The sequence below is a fragment of the Lygodium microphyllum genome, chromosome 22 (assembly GCF_053477565.2).
Source record: "Lygodium microphyllum isolate KBCC chromosome 22, Lygodium_microphyllum_v1.1.10, whole genome shotgun sequence".
Classification (NCBI taxonomy): Eukaryota; Viridiplantae; Streptophyta; class Polypodiopsida; order Schizaeales; family Lygodiaceae; genus Lygodium; species Lygodium microphyllum.
In genome coordinates, this window is record NC_141156.1 from 7,982,377 (window position 1) to 8,002,085 (window position 19,709).

General features: G+C 40.2%; 1 protein-coding gene across 1 annotated transcript; it reads right to left on the minus strand.

Annotated features, from left to right (window-relative positions):
* Positions 1–292: 292 nt before the first annotated feature.
* Positions 293–17,616, minus strand: LOC148016872 (uncharacterized). Its single transcript, XM_087662650.1, has 4 exons — positions 17,336–17,616; positions 1,161–1,266; positions 901–1,049; positions 293–807 (listed from the first exon to the last, which is right to left on the minus strand). The coding sequence occupies exons 1-4, from the start codon at positions 17,474–17,476 to the stop codon at positions 703–705; spliced, it is 501 nt and encodes a 166-aa protein (XP_087518776.1). The 5' UTR covers positions 17,477–17,616; the 3' UTR covers positions 293–702.
* Between the last annotated feature and the right edge of the window lie 2,093 nt (positions 17,617–19,709).

Below are 19,709 nucleotides of genomic sequence, written 5' to 3' on the forward strand. Positions count from 1 at the left end.
TTACACAACTAATGTCAGCATCTTTCGTTTACATGAAGGTGCATTGCCACTATGTATTATCAATGTTGTCGAGATGAAGGGAGGAGAAAAGAAAAAGGAGCTACTAAGCCTTTGTAATCTAATAAGCACCACACCATCCGTGGAATAGAAGAGCAAAGATATCCTATAGAAACTTCTAAGATTAGCTATAACATTTAAATCTCTATCTCCCTCATATGACCACTCGGGAGGTTAAGCCTCACCTATATATAGATCAGCACATAGACAGAGAGAGACATTAAGCCGTGGATCATAGACAGAGAGAGACATTAAGCCTCACCTATATATAGATCAGCACATAGACAGAGAGAGACATTAAGCCATGAGCATGATCCACGCCCTTCAACTATAGAGCTTTGTTAATGGTCTACAAAAAAGATAACCAGCAATGTGTCCAACCTGTTCCTTGCTTATCAAGGGAAAACCTATGAGGATGCTCTCCGGAAGTTCTTCCTTAATGTCTACTGTACCCAAGTGTAGACCAGCAACCCATTTCACCTTCCACACAATTTTCGGCCATATTGCCCTGGGTCTTCTACTATCAGTAACTTAGGAGAATTACCACCGAACCTTACAAGTCCACAAGACTGCTGCCATTAGAAGCACTGTGTTGTGACTGCATCGGTTGCACCAGTGAAAGCACATCATAAACTCAGATCAATATCACTCCACTTTGTTTTCTTTAGCACTTGCTAGTCGGGCTCGATGCCTGAGTTCTGCTCTTTTCCATTTTATCATTAGAGTTGACAAAGACACCAAACCATTTACCTGCAAACCAATCAAGTTCAACGCACATAAACCTGAACTGAACACATTCGTTTAACTTGCTTGAAACATACTTTCATAAACCTTAATGCTTACCAAAATCAGGCATGATACACAAAGTAGTGGACCTGACCAGACTGTTGACATGAAGATGCCATGATGATCGAAGTACGGCTGGTGAGCAAAAGAAGTCCATTTATGGGCCAGAAGCCTGTTCAATCTCTCTGCCATGTACACACCAAATACTGCAAGCAAAAGTACATTGTCACAGATCAAAAGACTTGAAAATAGTGCAACTCTACAACAAACATATTCACAGATTAAGAAAGTAATAAGCAATTTTCATTTATGCTTACACGCAGAGAAGAAAAGTGCCATTTGTAGATTGTTGTTTTTCCTTGTTCTAATGGCGATGAAGAACAGAACCACATGACATACAAGTAGTGAGATCAACCATGGTTCCTGTAATCAGATAAAGGACAGCTGAAATGATATAAACACACATCCCCAAACACTCTCAAATTGGAAACCCACAAACTTCACAATTCTTTACTTTAGAATGTACACGTGAACCACATTGATGACAATAGCAATATATTAGCAACATACAAGCCTGCAAGCAACCACACGAAACGAAAACTTTCATTAGTGTGAGATGTTTTTTACCTATAGCTGTCAAATGATCTGTGGTTCAAAAAACAGGTTTTATTTCAGGCTTCTTGCTGATGCTGCTGTTCTGTGTTTTTTGCAAAGAAAACTAGTTCTACAAACAACAATGAAGCACTCAAATGTAAATATGCATATTGTGAAAATGAGCCAAGTGGTGGTTTGCACATTGTTACCTTCCTAGGAGCTTTTCAAAAGTCGGAAATGAAGTGAAATATGCAAATTTTGATAAAGACCAAGTATTTACACAACTGACTTCTTTCTACTAAGTATTGTACAGAAGAACAGCTGTCCATGTAACCGGTCTATGACTCACATAAAGCGGTAGTCCCTTCAATTAATACCTAGTCTTTTCACATACACACACAAATAGAGACCTCACTCCCTCGCTTAGTACCAGATTGGCCCCGAAGACCGGTGCCCCTCTCGGTATTTCTTTATCAATAAAAAGATGGAAGGTTACAATTTATATATAGATATATGTGTGTGTGTGTGTGTGTTCCAAAGTACAAAACCTGTGAACAGTTGGCTTTCATCTTTTCTGAGTAAATTTCACCTGCATAAGGATAGTACAACATATCCAAAACAACATCGAAAGTAGGAAAACACTTTTTGTGAGCATAACTCAATGATTCAAGTGTAGAATTGCAATCTGCCGAACTCTATATTTACTGTTTCTTGTCCTGTTCTCAGCCTTATTCCATTCCAGATCTGTTCCATACCAGATGGACTACAAACCCTTTGACCCTGGCATCATTCCAGTAGTAAAACAGTCTCACAAACAGCACTGAATGAGAGCTGAAAACCCTATATTCCCGTGTGGCGTGGTCATCACTTTCTTTAGTTCCTACATTGGAGAAGCCATCAGCTGCTTCTGAACCTTGACAGTGAGGCTCTTGCCTCAGCAGAAATGCAAAAAAAACACAGAACTATACATTCGATGGAATCACGCCATCATGCAGAGCTTTTCCTCTAAGAATAGAGAGAGAATTGACCAAAGGCAGCAAGCTCTACCTCCGTACATGAGTCAGAGATGAACAAGTATTCTCCATAGCTGATATACTTGCAGTAATCTGCCCTCAGCCCTTGAAAACTTCACAATCAGATCGCACCTCTTGCTTATAACGTTTTTTTTAATGCTCTCTCTCCTTCTTTTGGGAACTTGTGCCCACATTGTGACACATGGCATACATGTAATAATTTTCCCGTTTAAACCTTCCGATCTAAAATTCTCCGTGATCGGTGCAAAATTTGACCTCGAGACAAACCAAAGAATTAATCCTCGTGCAAAAACGAAAATAATGACGCGAACAAATTTTGGGGTCCAAAAATAGTAACTCCCTAAATTTTAGGGATAGTGACCCCTGCATTCCTCAAGTTGTTTTGAGCAACTTTTATCATTGCAACCACATCAAAAAGTATAATGTGGCTCAGATACGGTGACTTTTATTCCGTGAGCATTCTCACATGTGCATCTTTTGTCTTGGCCAGGCTCATTGTCCTACACCATCTCCAGTGGCTAAGCACACAGTCCCAAACCACTGGCATTCTATTCTTTAGTGCCCATTCAATATGGAACCGGTCCCAAGGCTCAAACAAACCATTGGTCCAATTTGTCCCAATGGCTACCTCTTCTGGCCATGCAAAGATCCTGACTTAATCCAAGAGAAATTTTGGCGTAAAGAGCAACATCAACTAAAGAAAAGAATAATAAAATATTTATATAAGTAAATAAGGAAAGCAACTGCAAAAAGTATCACCACCTGGTAGCATACCCCCCTCTTGAAAGAAGCAAGCGATCTGGAGTGCATGCCACACATGCTAATGGATGACACATAATGATAACAAGATTCTCCATGTTATTAGTGCCATCGCATATATCACTTGCTAACAGATGACACAAGGCGATGGTAGGAGTTTCCCCACTACCATTTGTGCCATTGCAAGTTCAAGTCTCACATAGGTGGAGAATCACATCCTGTATCCAACTATGGTTACTAAGAGCCTTTCTAATATACATGTTTCCAGATGCAACAAAGGGCGACAGCACATATCCCCAAACTATTAGTGTCACAACATGTATAATCATTCAACTGAAGTGCAACAAATACAACTTCAAAGCACTCAGATTTCATTCAATGATACATATGTTAATGCTAAGTATAAACCATACATTGTGTATTATCCGATAAGATGCAGTATTCAACTGTACAGTAGAGAATGTGAATTGTTTCAAAAAGCATTCTAAGTCACTGTAGGTTCCAGCAAGAAAGCTTCTCGGTAAAGTTGCAATAACTGAGACGAATCTGCCAATTCAACCTCTTCCGTCCATTTGGCATCCATTGGTGAATAGTTCTTGAACTTCACTAAAAATCTTCTTATAACTCTACCTTTCACTTTCCTATCCTTATGTGTCAAGATTTGCTCAAGAACTAGAATCTCATCTAATTCCTCTACTTCAAGTTGTTCCTCTTGAACCGTATCTTCTGGCACTTCACCAATAAAAGACCTCACATGAAATGCATTATGAATTTTTCAATTCTTTGGCAATTTCAGCCTATATGCCACGTCATTGATCTTCTTTGAGACTTGAAAAGGGCCATAATAATGCATACTCAGCTTTGAAAACAAACATTCCTTGCCCTTCTGTTTTCTCAAATGTGCCTTTTCAAAACGCAATAAGACCCAATCATCCTTTTTGAACAAGAGTTCTTGACGATGACTATCAGTAGCTCTTTTTTGTTTAGCTTGTGACTTTTCTAAGGCATACCTGACCTTTTTATATGCTTCTTTCCAATCTTTTCCATAACGATCTGCTTCCAAAATGTTATCTTTTGTCTGCAAAATGGGAGGCACTTTCTTCCTTCCCAAGAAGTCTTATGATCTGAAACATAACACTTCAATAGATCTAAAACAGTCGAGTTTGCTTCTTCAGACTGTCCATCAATTTGTGGATGGAAAGGATATGAAAATTTCAGCGTAGTGTCCATGTTTTCAAACAATGCTTTCCAAAACAAGCTAGTCATTCTCGGGTCTCTATCATTGACAATTGACCGTGGCATTCCATGGTACTTGAAAATATTATGCATAAATATCTTTACCATGTGTTCTAACTTAACATTTTTCCTAACAGGAATGAAATGTGCATGTTTGCTGAATCTGCAAATGATAGTCCAAATTCCATCATTCCCTATCAAAAATGAAATCCATGGCAATACTTTTCCATAGCCTTTCTAGAATAGGCAGTGATTGCAATAACCCTAGTACCTTCAGTTTATCAAATTTGACCTTTTGGCATACAAGGCAAGATCTGGCATATGCATCAACATTAGATCTCAAGGCAAGCCAATAGAAGAAAGTCTCTATTGCTTTGACTGTAGTATCTATACTACAATGTCCTGCATACGGGGGAGCATGACTTTCTAATAAAACTTTTGGCCTTAGCTGTTTTGTAACGCATAGTCTTCCATGCATCATGATAAAGCCTTCTTTGAACACATAATGATCATGATGTTGGCCATTGATCAGTTCATAGATTTCAAAGAAATCTTCGTCATCAGCATACTGCCCTTTCATATCATCCAATTCATGGTGATAAGAAATTGAAACAGGTGATACCTGTGGTTTGCGAAATAAAGCATCTGCAACTACAATCTTCTTGCCTTCCACATGCACTATCTGAAAATGAAACATAGATAGGAAATTTGCCCAACGCATGTGTTTCTTTGACAATTTAGCCTGTGTGAAAAAGTATCTAAGTGTTTGATGATCCGTTTGCACTACAAAATCGGCACTAAGCAAATGGTGCTTCCAACTAGAAAGTGCATGGATCACAACCAATAACTCTTTCTTATAAATTTGGTAAGTCCTTTCAACGACAAAGAGTACTCTACTCTCGTATGCCACAACTCGGCCATTCTGTATTAATATAGCACCAATGTTATTTCCACATGCATCACATTGCACTACGAATGGCTTAGACAAATCTGGCAAAATCAGTACAAGATTTGTAGTCATTTTCCCCTTCAAACATCTAAATGCCGATTTCTCTTTGTCAATCCATTGCCATTTGACATCCTTCTTTTCAAGCACATGTAAAGGAGAAGCAATCTCTGCAAAGTGTCTTACAAATCTTCTGTAGTAAGAGCATAGGCCAAGGAAACTGTAGACATCATGAACGGTTTTCAAGTCTAGCTAAGAGACATTTGCTTCTATCTTTGTAGGATCCATCTTCACACAATCTTTAAAAACTATGTGTCCAAGGAAGTGAATCTCTTTAAAAAAGAATTCACTCTTCTTGCCATTAAGGAGCAATTTGTTACGCTTAAGCTCATTAAAGACTATAACTAAGTGTTTTCTATGCTCCTCTTTATTCTTTGAAAAGATAATCATATCATCAAAGAATGTGCCAACGAAACTTTGATAAGGGCGAAAATTTCTATCTATCATCATGTTAAACGTGGCAAGAGCATTGGTTAATCCAAACGGTATGACTAAAAATTCATAGAGACAAAATGTCATTCTAAAAGCAATCTTATGGATATCCTCTGGCTTGATTCTGATCTAATGGTACCCACTTTTCAAATCTATCCTGCTAAACATTCATGCTCCCTGTAATCGATTAAGAATGTCATCTATCCTTGGAATCGAAAACCTATTCTTGATCGTGTTCTTATTCAAGGCTCTATAGTCAATACACATTCGCCAAGAGCCGTCCTTTTTCTGAACTAGCAACACAAGTGAACAAAACGGAGAACTACTGGGCTGAATTAGTCCCTTCTCTAAAAGCTCATTAACCTGTGTCATAATCTCTTTCTACTATGTTGCATTGACCCTGTACGGTGGCCTATTAGACGGACTAGTCCCTGGAATAAGATCTATGGTATGATCGTCAAGCCTCTCACGGGGTAACTCTCCTGGTAATGAATCTGAGAAACAATCACTGAATTTATCCAAGAAAGCCCTTCTACTTTCATCTAGTACAGACACATTACTGTCAACTTCATTAACTTGCTTTGCAAAACCAAGTACGCAGAAATATGATTTTTCATTATAGAAGTAATTGTAGAAGCAGAAACAACTGGGACAGACTCTCCTTTAAGCTTCACATCTAACATGTGAGTCTTGCTCCTATGTACAAGAGTAATCGTTTTATTGTAAGTATCCAAGATAACATGCTTCCTGTCGCACCGTGGAATACCCAACAGAACATCACAGCCCTCTAAAGGCCTAATATAAAACTCCTCTATATCCACATAGCTCTAGATGTCCATACGGAGTTTTCCAAGAATGGGAGTGACAGGTTCAGTTTGTCATGGGCATGCCAAATCAGCCTGTCCAACTAGTCCCATTTCCTTGAGACGTATACCCACCTTAGCTGCCAATGCCAGTGAAATAAAGTTTGCACGAGCTCTAGGATCAAAGAAAATAAGCACTTGTGGAATCTCTAATCTTTCCCCAAGCTTTGCACAATTCTGTAGCATCATCAGCTAATTGATCTCCCACCATATCAAGCACTAAGCCAATGCTGGGCTTCTTTTTACTTGGCGCATCTTTATCCTCCGCATCTTTAGAAGATTGATGTGGACACTTAGAAGCAATATGGCCTTTCTATTCACATATAAAGCATTTCCCAGCCGTCTCACAAGTCTCCACTTACTCCCCTACCCAAGGTCACATGCTTTCTAATTCTTGCTCACAAATTTACTTGACTTTCCTTTTGCCCTTAAGTCCAAATTCAATAATTGTGACTAAACCATTGAATCAAGACTCTACAACGACTCAAGATCTCCAACAACCTCACTTGTCATATCATGCTTCCAAACCTTTAAATGCATGAAGCTACAAGTTCTCATCTGCTTTCATAGTATGGATATAAAATTGCATGACATTGGTATGGTGTATGGTGTCTGAAATGGAAAGGTAAATGGTCTAAATGGTAATGGAGATGTAGCAAAAGAAATGGGTCGAATGGATGGGTTTTGAAATTGAGATGTAAATGATGTGGATGTGAATGCATAAAATTGATTCTGTTGGTTTAATGATGAAAATTGAAATGATGATGATACAGAATGCGTAAAAGAGAAAACACCACACTCATTTCAACTTTGAGAAACATAATTCAAAGGAGCAAAAATGTGAAAGAAGAGTTGCTAGACATCTTCGTGTATAAATGTACAAGAATTTATCTTCAAGAGAATCGTTTCCATGATCAATATATGGTATTTTTCCTCATATCTTTACCGCAATGCTACAAAGAAGTATATCTAAAAGAGGCAAAAGGAACAAAAGTAGAAACTTGTGTACCTTGCAATGAAGTAGATGGAAAAGTCTAAAAGAAAGGTACATACTTTGGATCTCTTTCTTCAAAAGGGAGGCCCATCCATCCCTGATAGAGGTCTCAATGGCCCTACATCATTAGATTTATATACAACATCTAGCAAGAAAGAAAGCATATATACCTTCATTGAGTAGCTATTGTCAAAGTCCTATTCTTTTCTCAAGCTCTTTAATTTTCTTGGCTCTGTGAGCCATAATCAGCTTCAGCTCCTCGTTTGCGATAGCATAAGAATGTGTCTCTCCAAGATAGTTAAAAGTATCTTTGACCATATCAAAACCTTGCGAAGTTGACTGTGGAAGCCACTCCTGCTCAATTCTCGACATACACTCCTCTAGAGACTGAGTTGGTGTGAAAGTATGCGATGTCATCTTCCCTTTGTTATTTCTAATTCTAAAGATGGAGCTTTCCAATCAAGGACCTAGGTTTTTTCAAAAAGCATGGAGTACCTGGCTTTGACACCACGTAAAGAAATGATTGACTACAAAATACAAACACAATCATACGACAAACGCATAGACTGATAAACAAACATGATTAGAGTTAGGGTAACACAAAGACAATGAATGCGAAATATGAAAAAAATCTGAATAATGAATAAATACAATGCTCAATGCAGCAAACACACTATGCTATGTGAAATATTGACCCCAAAATCTCGTGTCTCTAGGACCGGGGCAAAGAGTATGAGTAAAAGAGAGTGTCATACTCCAACAAATCCCAAAACATAGCAAACAGCCTCTAAACATGTCTACTAGTAGCAAATATAGCTCGGCTAGATCAATGACAAACACTGACATACAATGAAAAATAAGCAAATACAAGCAATTTTGATGATGTGGCAACTCAACGAAACCTACAAATTGCAAAACGTATGCCACATGGCAATGTAAGACAGCAACAAAAACAGGTAAATGTAGGGCTCTTGTTGATCTCGATCGCTGGTGATAGCTTTGTAGGGGCAAATGCAAGCTAGAATGACTAGTAGTAAACGCAACAGTCTCCATGATGACAGCAGATTGGAAACAATCGCCAACAATAGTAGGGGGCTGGAAAGCAAGCATCTAATGATGAATAATAGTAGGCAACAGCTCAACTAAGATGTCCTTTGCGAATGGGATATGGACATAGAGACAAGGTATTTGCAAACTGCAAAAACAAAATTAAGGTTGAGTGGTGGACAGCCCATCTATCTATAGATGGCTCCTCCCAAATTAGGATTTGGCTTATGGAACACACTCTCTCTATAAAAAATAATAATTTAAAATGAAAGTTTGGTAATTTAATTACTAAAGCTTGTTTTGGGGGGTAATTAGCATGTGATGCACTTTTAGCTCAACACCAACTACCCTACATTTGGAGTTGTTATAACAACCATCCTACTGTCCAACATCATCATCATCATCATCCTACAACAACCAACCTACTATCCAACATCATCTACCCTACATTGGAGCTGTTACAGTAGCCACCCTACTGTCCAACATCATCATCATCATCCTCAACCTTGTGTCTTGCTGTGGATAGTCTCCTATAACTTAATGACAAATCTACATCTGTCGACAACTTCATAGTTTATCAATCCCGCATTGAACAAAATTACAACATGCATCAATCTCAGATTTACAGACATCGATGCCTAATTTAAGCTCCTTAAAACAGCCCCAAATAGTACTTAAAAGCATTTCTAAAAATAAAATGTTTTATTTTTAACAACAACATAGAACACCCAAAAATCATCCATAAAAGAGTATTTTGTGGACATCCTATTTCATCTTTGATTATTCAGCCATCAACTCTTTACTTCCCACTCTGCTCATATCCTAGAGAAGGCTCCTAAATTGATCAGAATCTACCTAAACAAAGAGTTATCTAGCAACACAGTCTTATAGGATTCAATAGTATACTTTTTCCCGAAAACCCAACCACATAGATGACAATTGTCATTCAAAGGCCCAAGGTATCAAACCAGCACCTAGAATTAAACCTTCACCAACCAAGGGTATTCTAGTAACACCAAAACCAACCTCAATCCCATTTGGCAATGGTGAAGCCACTCCATAATGGACAAGAGAAAATTTTCCCAAGGCAATAGCGCACATTCTCCACCCTTGATATTCACATTCATCAATGGATTACCATTGGTGCTATAGATTCAAAATCCCCCCTCAATCAATGCCTTGTAGCTTATTTGGCTGGTTCGGTAATCATTCTAGTTTAGGCTGGATTCTTACGATTCCTAGTTCTTCCTTAAGATCCTTAGGCTAGTCATGCTATAATCATGTAAATTAAGTTAGGTTTTGTTAGCAGCATGTTTGTCATGCCTTGTCATCTCCTGCTTGTGAGCCTCAGTCTGAGTCAGACGAGGACTTTAGGAGCTCTGACTTGTCTTATCACTTGTTTTGACGGAGGAGGTAGCTCATTCTAGAGCACTCAGTTTATTGCATTTCAATGCATTTTCTCCTCTAGTCGGGATTTTATGTGCATTTCCCGGGGCAGTTTCTGCATTCTTCAGCTTGCCTCACCTACTGGACATTGTCCACCCTTTCCGGGATTTTTTTGAGCATTCCTTGCATTTTTACCAGTAATAAATGCTGGTCGGACATATTTATGGCCTCAAATTTCAAGTCGGCCAGTTTTTGGGTTTTTTGGCTATTTATAGCCATTTCCCACTTGGCAGTCAGTTGTATTATCATCTTCCCTCCTTCTTTAGCAGGTGCACACTCCGACTCCGTCATCTTCCTCCGTTTTCGGTGCTGCCGTCATCATCAGCCTGATCTGGTGCCCTCACTGACGCTGTGGGCTGCGTGCAGGGACTGATCAGTCCACAGTTTTGTATTCAGCATTCATTACAGTCAGTGCAGATTTTCTTCCTTCATTTTCTGATGTCTCTCTCTCCTCCTCTGTGTTCGTGTTCCTTCTTCTGTTGCGCACTCTCACATGGTATCATCGCCTAACTGAGAGCACGGAGGACCTAACCTTGTGGAGAGATACCTCACCCCTCTTCTGCTGCTATCGCCTCATCTCCAATTGCCCAGGTGGCCCCTCCAGGTGGCCATTCTTCTTGCGTTTGCTGCAGACGACTCCTCCAGAGGCTGCCACGTCATCAAACGACCCCTCCTGCTTGCGTTTACCATCAGGCGGCCCCTTCTTCAGCTGGGCGACACATCATCAGGCTGCGTTTTGCAAATCTGGTGGTCATTTCCACTCCTGGTGGCTCATCTCCTGCTGGTGACCCACTCCCAGGCTGCGTTTTGGTGTTGGCGGCTTCTATTCTGGTGATCTTCATCAGATACCCTTGCGTTTTGCAACTCCAGGTGTTTGTAGGCCTCCCCCGCCTACGTTTTGGTGATTGGTGACCATACTGCTGATCATTATTCGGCATCAGCAAAGTTTTCTTTGGTGTTTGGTGTTTTGCAGATTGGAAGATGTCTTCTCATCAGTTTATGGGCTTTGATGACTCAGATGACGAGCTTTTGTCTCGACACTCATCTAAACGGAGGTGTGATTTCTATCATGAGGACCGTCGTCCGGAGTCTATTCCTCTTTCCCGTCCCCCTTCTATTCATGTATCTCGGCGAGCCCCTTTTAGTGGGCCGAAGATGCAGCCTTTGGTACCCCCTGTACAAGTACCCGTACTTCCTCAGCTGCCCGCTCCAACTTTTCTCTATGGTCCTGCAAGGTGGAGTGTATCTTGGACTCCTTCGATCTTTGGGAGCTTGTTTCTGTTCCTATTCCCCGGCCTAAGGTGGATCCCGCAGATGGAACATCTATGGATCGTGCAGCCTTGTGGGATCGGCTTAATTCTAGAGCCAGATCTTTCCTCTTTGTAAGTTTGCAGGATTCTGTCCTTGTTAATGTTCACAGGTTGAAGATTGCAACAGACGTGTGGAGAAAGCTTGCGTCTCTCTATCAACAGAAGACGTTTGCCCACCGGATATCTCTCGAAAAGAAGTTGCGGATACTCGCTATTGATGGTAGTCCTTCCATGAAGGACCACATCAACACATTACAGGATATGAGGGATGAGCTTGCATCCCTCGGTCGGACGATATCTTCTGAAGACATGGCTATGATTCTTTTGACTCAGCTGCCATCGCCTCGGTTTGATGTCTTCTACACCAGCCTTCTTACATCGAGGACCCGTGAGAAGCTTCTATGGGAGGAGCTATCCCCGCTTGTCTTGGAGCATGACGAGCGACTCAGAGAGGTCAGTGTTAGTGGATCCGACTCCACTAGAGCCTTTGTTGCAGGTTCGGGAGGACAGAAGAAGAAGAAGAAGTCAAAGGTTAAGAAGAAGGACAGTTCTTCAGGCTCTGACTCAGATTCAGAGAGACCGAAGTGCCCACACTGTGGGAAAGGGACACATCCCGAGGAGAAATGCTGGAAGAAGTACCCTCACCTTTGTCCAGGAGCGAAGGGTGGATCTACTTTGGAGCCTTCTTCTACCTCTACACTAGCTGTTACCCATGAGTCAGTGTTCCTTCATATCCATGCTTTGGAGGAGGATCCTTCTTCCGTGGCTGCAGTGTCTTCTACACAGCCTTGGTTAGTGGACAGTGGTGCTTCGAGTCATATGACTCCCCGAGGTGATTTGTTACAGAATCTCCGTCCATCAGAGGGTTCAGTCACTGTTGGTGACATTTTATCGGTGCCTATTAGTGGTGTTGGCACATTGCCTTTGTTTACCGACCGACCTTTGAGCTCCTTTTCACAGGCCCTACATGTTCCGGATTTGGGCCTTCCCCTCCTCTTAGTTTTTGGCCTTACGAGGCTTGGCACACGAGTGATCTTCACCGAGCATGCCGTTGTTATTGAGGATTCTCTTACAGGAGTTGTCTTATCTACAGGTTGGCAGGAGAGCGGGCTTTACAGGCTCCATTCCCCTTCTTTGATGCAGGGTCCTCCGAGGCAGTCTATTGCTACACCCGTTCCCGCTTGTGCACCTTCTATTCCACAAGTTCCTTCCCATCCCCCACCCTCTCCTCCGGTGGTTCCCTTGTACCTCCCATCCCTTTCAGAGGGGGACGATCTCGGTGATGCGGCTGTGGATTCCCTGGCCCCTAGTGTTTTAGGGGGGGATTCCCAGGATCATGAGGAGCTCCTTCAGCAGCAGTCTCCATCGACGGACTTCGTCGACCTTGGCATTCCTCTTGCCACCCCAGGATCCATTTCTCCCTTGGCCTTCAGACACATCCAGGATCTGAGAGGGGGTATTAGCAATCATGTTTGTCATGCCTTGTCATCTCCTGCCTGTGAGCCTCAGTCTGAGTCAGACGAGGACTTTAGGAGCTCTGACTTGTCTATCACTTGTTTTGATGGAGGAGGTAGCTCATTCTAGAGCACTCAATTTATTGCATTTCAGTGCATTTTCTCCTCTAGTCGGGATTTTATGTGCATTTCCCGGGGCAGTTTTTGCATTCTTCAACTTGCCTCACCTGCCGGACATTGTCCACCCTTTCCGGGATTTTTCTGAGCATTCCTGGCATTTTTACCAGCATTAAATGCTGGTCGGATCAGCATTAAATGCTGGTCGGATCAGCATTAAATGCTGGTCGGATCAGCATTAAATGCTGGTCGGACATATTTATGGCCTCAAATTTCAGGTCGGCCAGTTTTTGGGTTTTTTGGCTATTTATAGCCATTTCCCACTTGGCAGTCAGTTGTATTATCATCTTCCCTCCTTTGGCAGGTGCACACTCCGACTCCATCATCTTCCTCCGTCTTCGGTGCTGCCGTCATCATCAGCCTGATCTGGTGCCCTCACTGACGCTGTGGGCTGCGTGCAGGGACTGATCAATCCACAGTTTTGTATTCAGCATTCATTACAATCAGTGCAGATTTTCTTCCTTCATTTTTCTGTTGTCTCTCTCTCCTCCTCTGTGTTCGTGTTCTTCTTCCGTTGCGCACTCTCACAGGTTTGTCTTTTCTTAGGCCAATCTAGCTAGATCTTTAGGTTACTTCATTTGGACTCTTAGTCTACATAGAATATCTACACTCAAGCCTCTTTAGACTACCATAAGCGAAGTCTTTCCTTAGCCCCTTTTTTCTTTGTTGGAGCATTCCACTCTTATACACACACTTATATCCATTTAACTCTTTATTTTTCTTCCTTTGCTTCCACTTAGACATCGCCTCATGTGATAAAACCTTGGCCCATTTACTAATAGCTCCCAAGCTCAAGAATTAGCTCATTTGGCTCTATAAACAATCCATCTAATTATGTTTCTTTCTATGCTTATATCGTATGCGTTGTTTAAGATCAACATACGCTTTATCTCACTCCCATGAGAAATAAGGATTCTTGGACAACCCTCCACTCCTTGATCATCCTTTGTATCACATTGAGCACACTTCGTTTGTTCATTTGATTCTTTTCAACATTTATTTTCTCATTTCTCCATTTATGGTTTTTTAGTTCATTTGTTATCGTGCTCTAGGCTTTGTGTTTTCTTTGCAAACTCGTGTATCCTCACACTAAGTGGAGACTTCAAAGGCTTGCCATTCAAACTACTAAGCAACAATCTATCATGGACTAGGAAAAAAGTGTATTCCATGCCAGAGAAGTGTAGGAGTGCATAGGACTATATACTAGTTGCAATTCTATAAGGATTTGTTGCATGCAAGCCCTACATACATTGTAATTGTTGTTGTACCATATGAGTAAAAGGATCATTTCTACCTTTTGGGAACTAATGTATCCAATTCAAAAGTGAAAATGACCTTTATAATTTCATCTCTCTTCAATTGCATCTTTCCCAGATTAGTGTTCTAAATTTTGACTTGATGCACATTCATATCGCTCCAAAATGTGCTCTAGATACCAATTCAAACTCCTTTGGCTTATTGAAGTTCCTAATCTTGGCTTTTATTTTGACAAATGTACTAGCAACCTTCTTGTCAATGACAGGAGTATTTTTCAGCCTTAGCAAGGAGGTTCAACATTGTTGGTCAGCTCTACCTTGAGTAAAATTGAGTACCTCGCAAAAGGTTACAATAGAAACCTTGAGATCTCAATTTTTTAAAAATTAAGCATGCTAATAGAATCCTCAATGTCAAAATCATGCTTGCTAGTCTCTTTGAGAAGAGCTTTGAGTATAGCCTTGAAATAGTGCTGAATGTGAGTGCCTTGTGGCATTGTATTTAAGCTATCACTATGCCAGCAGCTACCACTAGACATGATAGTAAAAACACTTATCCTAGCTAATGTTGATTACTCAATTACAAAATCAGGCAGTTTGTTTGTTGAAAGTTTGACATATTGCTGTAAACTAATGTTCAACATTAGTATCTCTTGCCATTATATTTAAGCTATCAATGAGCTAGAAGCTAACAATGAGAAACACTAGATCCTTAGATTAAGGCTTATTTTTGTTAGCAAAGTATACACCTCATGGGTTAAGAGTCTGTTTCATGGGTTAAGAGTTTGTTTTAGTGTGCATTTTGCATTTTATATGAAAGAGTGTTATTGCTAGCCGATTGGTTATCTCACACCTATTTTTGGGGCTGGCCGATTGTCATCTATTTGGCACTACTTGTTTGTTTAGACAAGCACTCTCTCCCATTATCAATCATCATCAAACACACATCCTTCAACACAGCTACATCTTGGTGTAGAGAGGAAGCCCTGGTATTTACTGTTCTTGTGCCTTGGTGTATGGATTCCATTTCCCGAGCATTCTCTCTTAAAGTTACTATGTTCTTTGCAGCATTCTTCTTTCTTCTTCATGCTCATGCAGTCTACCACAATAGTTTCTCTTTGCTTGCATTGCTTCCCACTATTCTAACATGGTATCACAGCCTATTCTCTATTGTGCTATCTACTGCTGTGTTTCAGTCTGATCATGTAGAATTTGCTCTACCCAGCCTGTGTTTCCTTCTGCTCTTGATCTCACTGCTCCCAACAATTGCCATGGTGCTAGCCAGCAGTTTTGAGCCCCAAATGACTCTAAATGTGCCTGTATTTTGATGCTGCCTGGCTGTATTTTCACTTCCGTCTCTGTATTTTGCTCTTCAACTGCCAGTCGGGCCTCATCTGCTGCAGTTTTCTGCTGGACAGCTGCCAATTCATCCAAAACAAGTTGCATTTTGACTGATCGGCTGATGATTTCACTGCTTTCAACCTTTTTCTTGCAACCATGCTCTGATTCTGTCATCCTCAGCCTGCACATTACTCCCCGTTTGCATTTACAACCTCATTTTGCATTTTGAATTATAGTGCTTGTGCTGAATTGGTGGTTTTTGGCCGAGTCTGGGCACGTACTTCTCTCTCTAGACCCTTTCTAATTCCTCTTCTCTACATCTCTTCTCAAATGGCACCTCCACATTTCTCTACTAATGATAAGCTTAAGGGGCCTAATTATCTCACCTAGAGTGATGAAAGCTTGGTTTGTGCAAAAGCATCTATGGCATGTTGTTCTAGGAGCCATCTTGCATCCTCGCATGCCATATTCTATTCCAAAACATTAGGGCCAAGACAACTATGAGGAGGTGATGTTTACTTAGGAGACAAATAATGCTCGTGCCTACTCTACTCTTCTCACATGCATCTCTTAAGAAGTCTTTTTGGCAATTACCGTTTGCAAGACAGCTTCAAAAGTGTGGGAGAAGTTACACCTTATATATGAGGATCCATCAGCCATGCAAGTTGTGACCCTCCATGGTGAGAGCTATGAAATCTCTTGGGCTAGAGTTTGCTTTAGTGTGCACTTTGTATTTTATACCAAAGAGTGTTATTCCTAGCTGACTAGTATTCAAGCACCCATCTTGGGGCTCACCAACTAGTCTATTTGGCACTACTTGTTGCCTATTATAGGCAAGCACTCTCCCACTATCTGTCATCATTAGATACTCATCCTTCAGCACGACTACATCCTCGTGGAGAGAGGGAGACTATGCACACTATTGGATGCCTAAGCCCTTGAACTATTCTTGAACCTTAGTATATGGATTCCATTCTCCGAGAGAGTTCTTGTATTCTCTACATTGTTCTTCTTTGTTCTTTGTGCTCATGCAATCCATTATAGCAATGTCTCTTTGCTTCCATTGTTGCCCACTATTGTGACAATTTCTCCATATCAAACCATATTTGGCAATGTCTTTGTTGAGATCTTCACGTGCAGCTATACAATATTGTTCCATATGTGTGTCTTGTGCCATTGTACTTAAACCATTAATGAGCTTAAAAATGCCAAACAATATTAGGTTGATGCTAATATCTCAATTTCAAAATCATACAAAGAAACCAGCTGATTTTTAAATGTCAAGATCATGCTTGAAAGTTTCTTCCTTGAAACCTTCGAGCATACAGCAGCAAAACAGAAGTGCCTCATGCCGTTTGATTTAAGCTGTCACCAGATATAAACAGTGAAAACTCACGATCCTAGGTTAATGCTAATTTCCCAATGACAGCCGCCAGCGTCTTTGTGAAGAGCTTCTGGCATAGCTTCTTTGTAGCTGTTCAATGATGCGTTGTGATAACTTTGTTATTCTACAACGGAAAATCAGGGGAGATGAAACGAAGCATACCGTCCAATCGACAGCGTGGATGAAACCGAGAACGGATTCCTTGAAACTTCCTTTTGGCTGCTGCTGCTGTGGATTCTTCTGGTACCATTGCCTGCGGATCTCGGCAGAGAGCTCTTCCACGAGAGAGGCGATCTGCTCCATACTGCGCTCGCTCTGTGTCTCTCTCTCTCACTTCATGCTCGAAGATCTGCCTAAATTCGAACTTCAAGAAAAGGCCATGACTAAGGTCGCATTCTCACTTAGCTCAAATCCCACAAATGCCCCAAAAGGATAACGCACCCCCACCCCGCCCCACTCGAGTGACTCTTTTCACTCGCTCCACCCCCCGCCCCCCCCTCCCACACACCACACACACACACTCTCTCTCTCTCACATTTAGATTAATTTTTTTAATTTAATCTTTCTTTTTAATTAAACATTTTTAAAAGCTTCTTTTTAATTTAAAGTTTTTTAAACATAATTTGTCACACACTTTGAGAGGAAGATAGAAGAAGAAGAATGAGTCTCTCTCTCTCTTTAAACTTTTTAATTTTAACTTTTCTTTTAATTAAACATTTTAAAAGTTTTTTTTAATTTAAATTTCTTTTGACATAGTTTTTCACACAGTTTGAGAGGGAGATAGAAGAAGAAAGAGAAGGATTGAAAAAAGAAGAAGAAGAAAGAGGAAAAAACAAAGAGAGGGAAAAGAAAGAGAAAAGAGAATAGTTTTTTTTAACTTAAACCTTTTTTTATATAGTTTTTGACTTAGAGAGAGAGACAGAGATAGAGACAAAGAGAAAATATATCATTTGAAAGAGAAAATAGGGGGAGAGAAAGAGAAAGAGAGGAAAGAGAAAAATAGAGAGAAGAAAAAATATAGAGAAAGAAAAGAGAGTGAGAGAAAAAAAACTTGAAAGAGAGAGGAAAATAAAAATAAGGAGAGAGAGAGAGAGAAAATTATAGAGAGAAAATATAAAATTTAAGAGAGAGAGAGAGAGAGAGAGAGAGGAAAAGAAAAAGAAAAAGAGAGGAGAGAGTGGGGAGAAGAAAAGGGGAGAGATACCAAAAGAAGAAAAGTGGGGAGAGAATAAAAGGAGAGAGAGTAAATATAAAATTTAAAAGAAAAAGAAAATAAAAAATTTAAAGAGATAGAAGAAAAAAAAGGAAAAAAGAGGAAAGGGAGAGAAGGAAAAGAGAGGAGAGAGAGAGAGAGGAACAAGAACGAGAACAAGAAAGAGGAAAAGAGGAAGAGAGATGGGGGAAAAGAGAAAAGAGAAAAGTTTAAGGAAAAGAGATGTGTGTGTGTGTGTGTGTGTGTGTGTGCGTGCGATCTCATATTTGTGTGTATAATGGAAGATCATCACTTATCCTTATCTTGCATTTTTGTACGTTGCCAATGTATCATTTTATGAAGTGAATCAAAAAAATGCAAATGGAGACCCACAAAGAGAGAGAGAGAGAGAGAGAGGCAATCATGTAATCATGTAATCTTGTACCTTTTTTCCGTAATTAATACAATTACCTTTTACGAAAAAAAGAGAGAGAGAGAGGCATGAAGGTACCCACCCTAACCCACAAACTAAGGGAGACCTATGAGTGGGTAGGTGCCACATAGGGGGACCTACCCACAAGTTGGGTTCCCCCTATGTGCACCATGGAGGAGAGTCCCTAGGTTAAAGATAAACAAAAGACCAAGGAAGTCTTTTGCTAAATAAGAGATCACCAATCTCCATGTTTTTGCCTTTTTGAACCCATCATTGCAAAAGTGTTTTCTTGTCATCTTGATGGCTAATGCAACTTCCTACATTGAGTTGGTAGTATATAAAATGAATGGATTTGTGAAATAATGATTTTATGTGCCCAATTAGAGGGTCTATTACTATCTCTATGAATGAACCTTATAAGTTCAAAAGGGAGATGATTTTTCTTATTGAATCTTTTTAGCAAATCTCCATTCTTGGAGATAATCAATTCTATATTGAGAAAAGTGGTATAGACTAAAATGTAATGACCATCTTCTAGGAGTATGAACTCGTTATTGGAGAAATAGAATTTTGTGTTGCTTATTGTTGTGTTGAAGAAGATTAAGGGGTTTGGGACATTGAGAAGAAGAAGATCATCTTAAAACCAAAAACAATGAGAGAACCATTTTAGGATGTCCCATCTTTGTTGCTTTACTAGTCTTAAGCAAAATTTATATTCAAAGTAGAAAAAATATAAATTGCACCATAAAGGTGAATAGGAGAAACCCATAGGAATGCCTTGGGTCTACTTAAAATTTTTCCTTTTTAATTAGATATAAGTATGATTGATAAGCCAACTATTGATTGAGATAACTTATTGGAGATTCAGGGAGAAAGATTTTCTTTTGTTGCCCCATGAACCATAGGTGGAA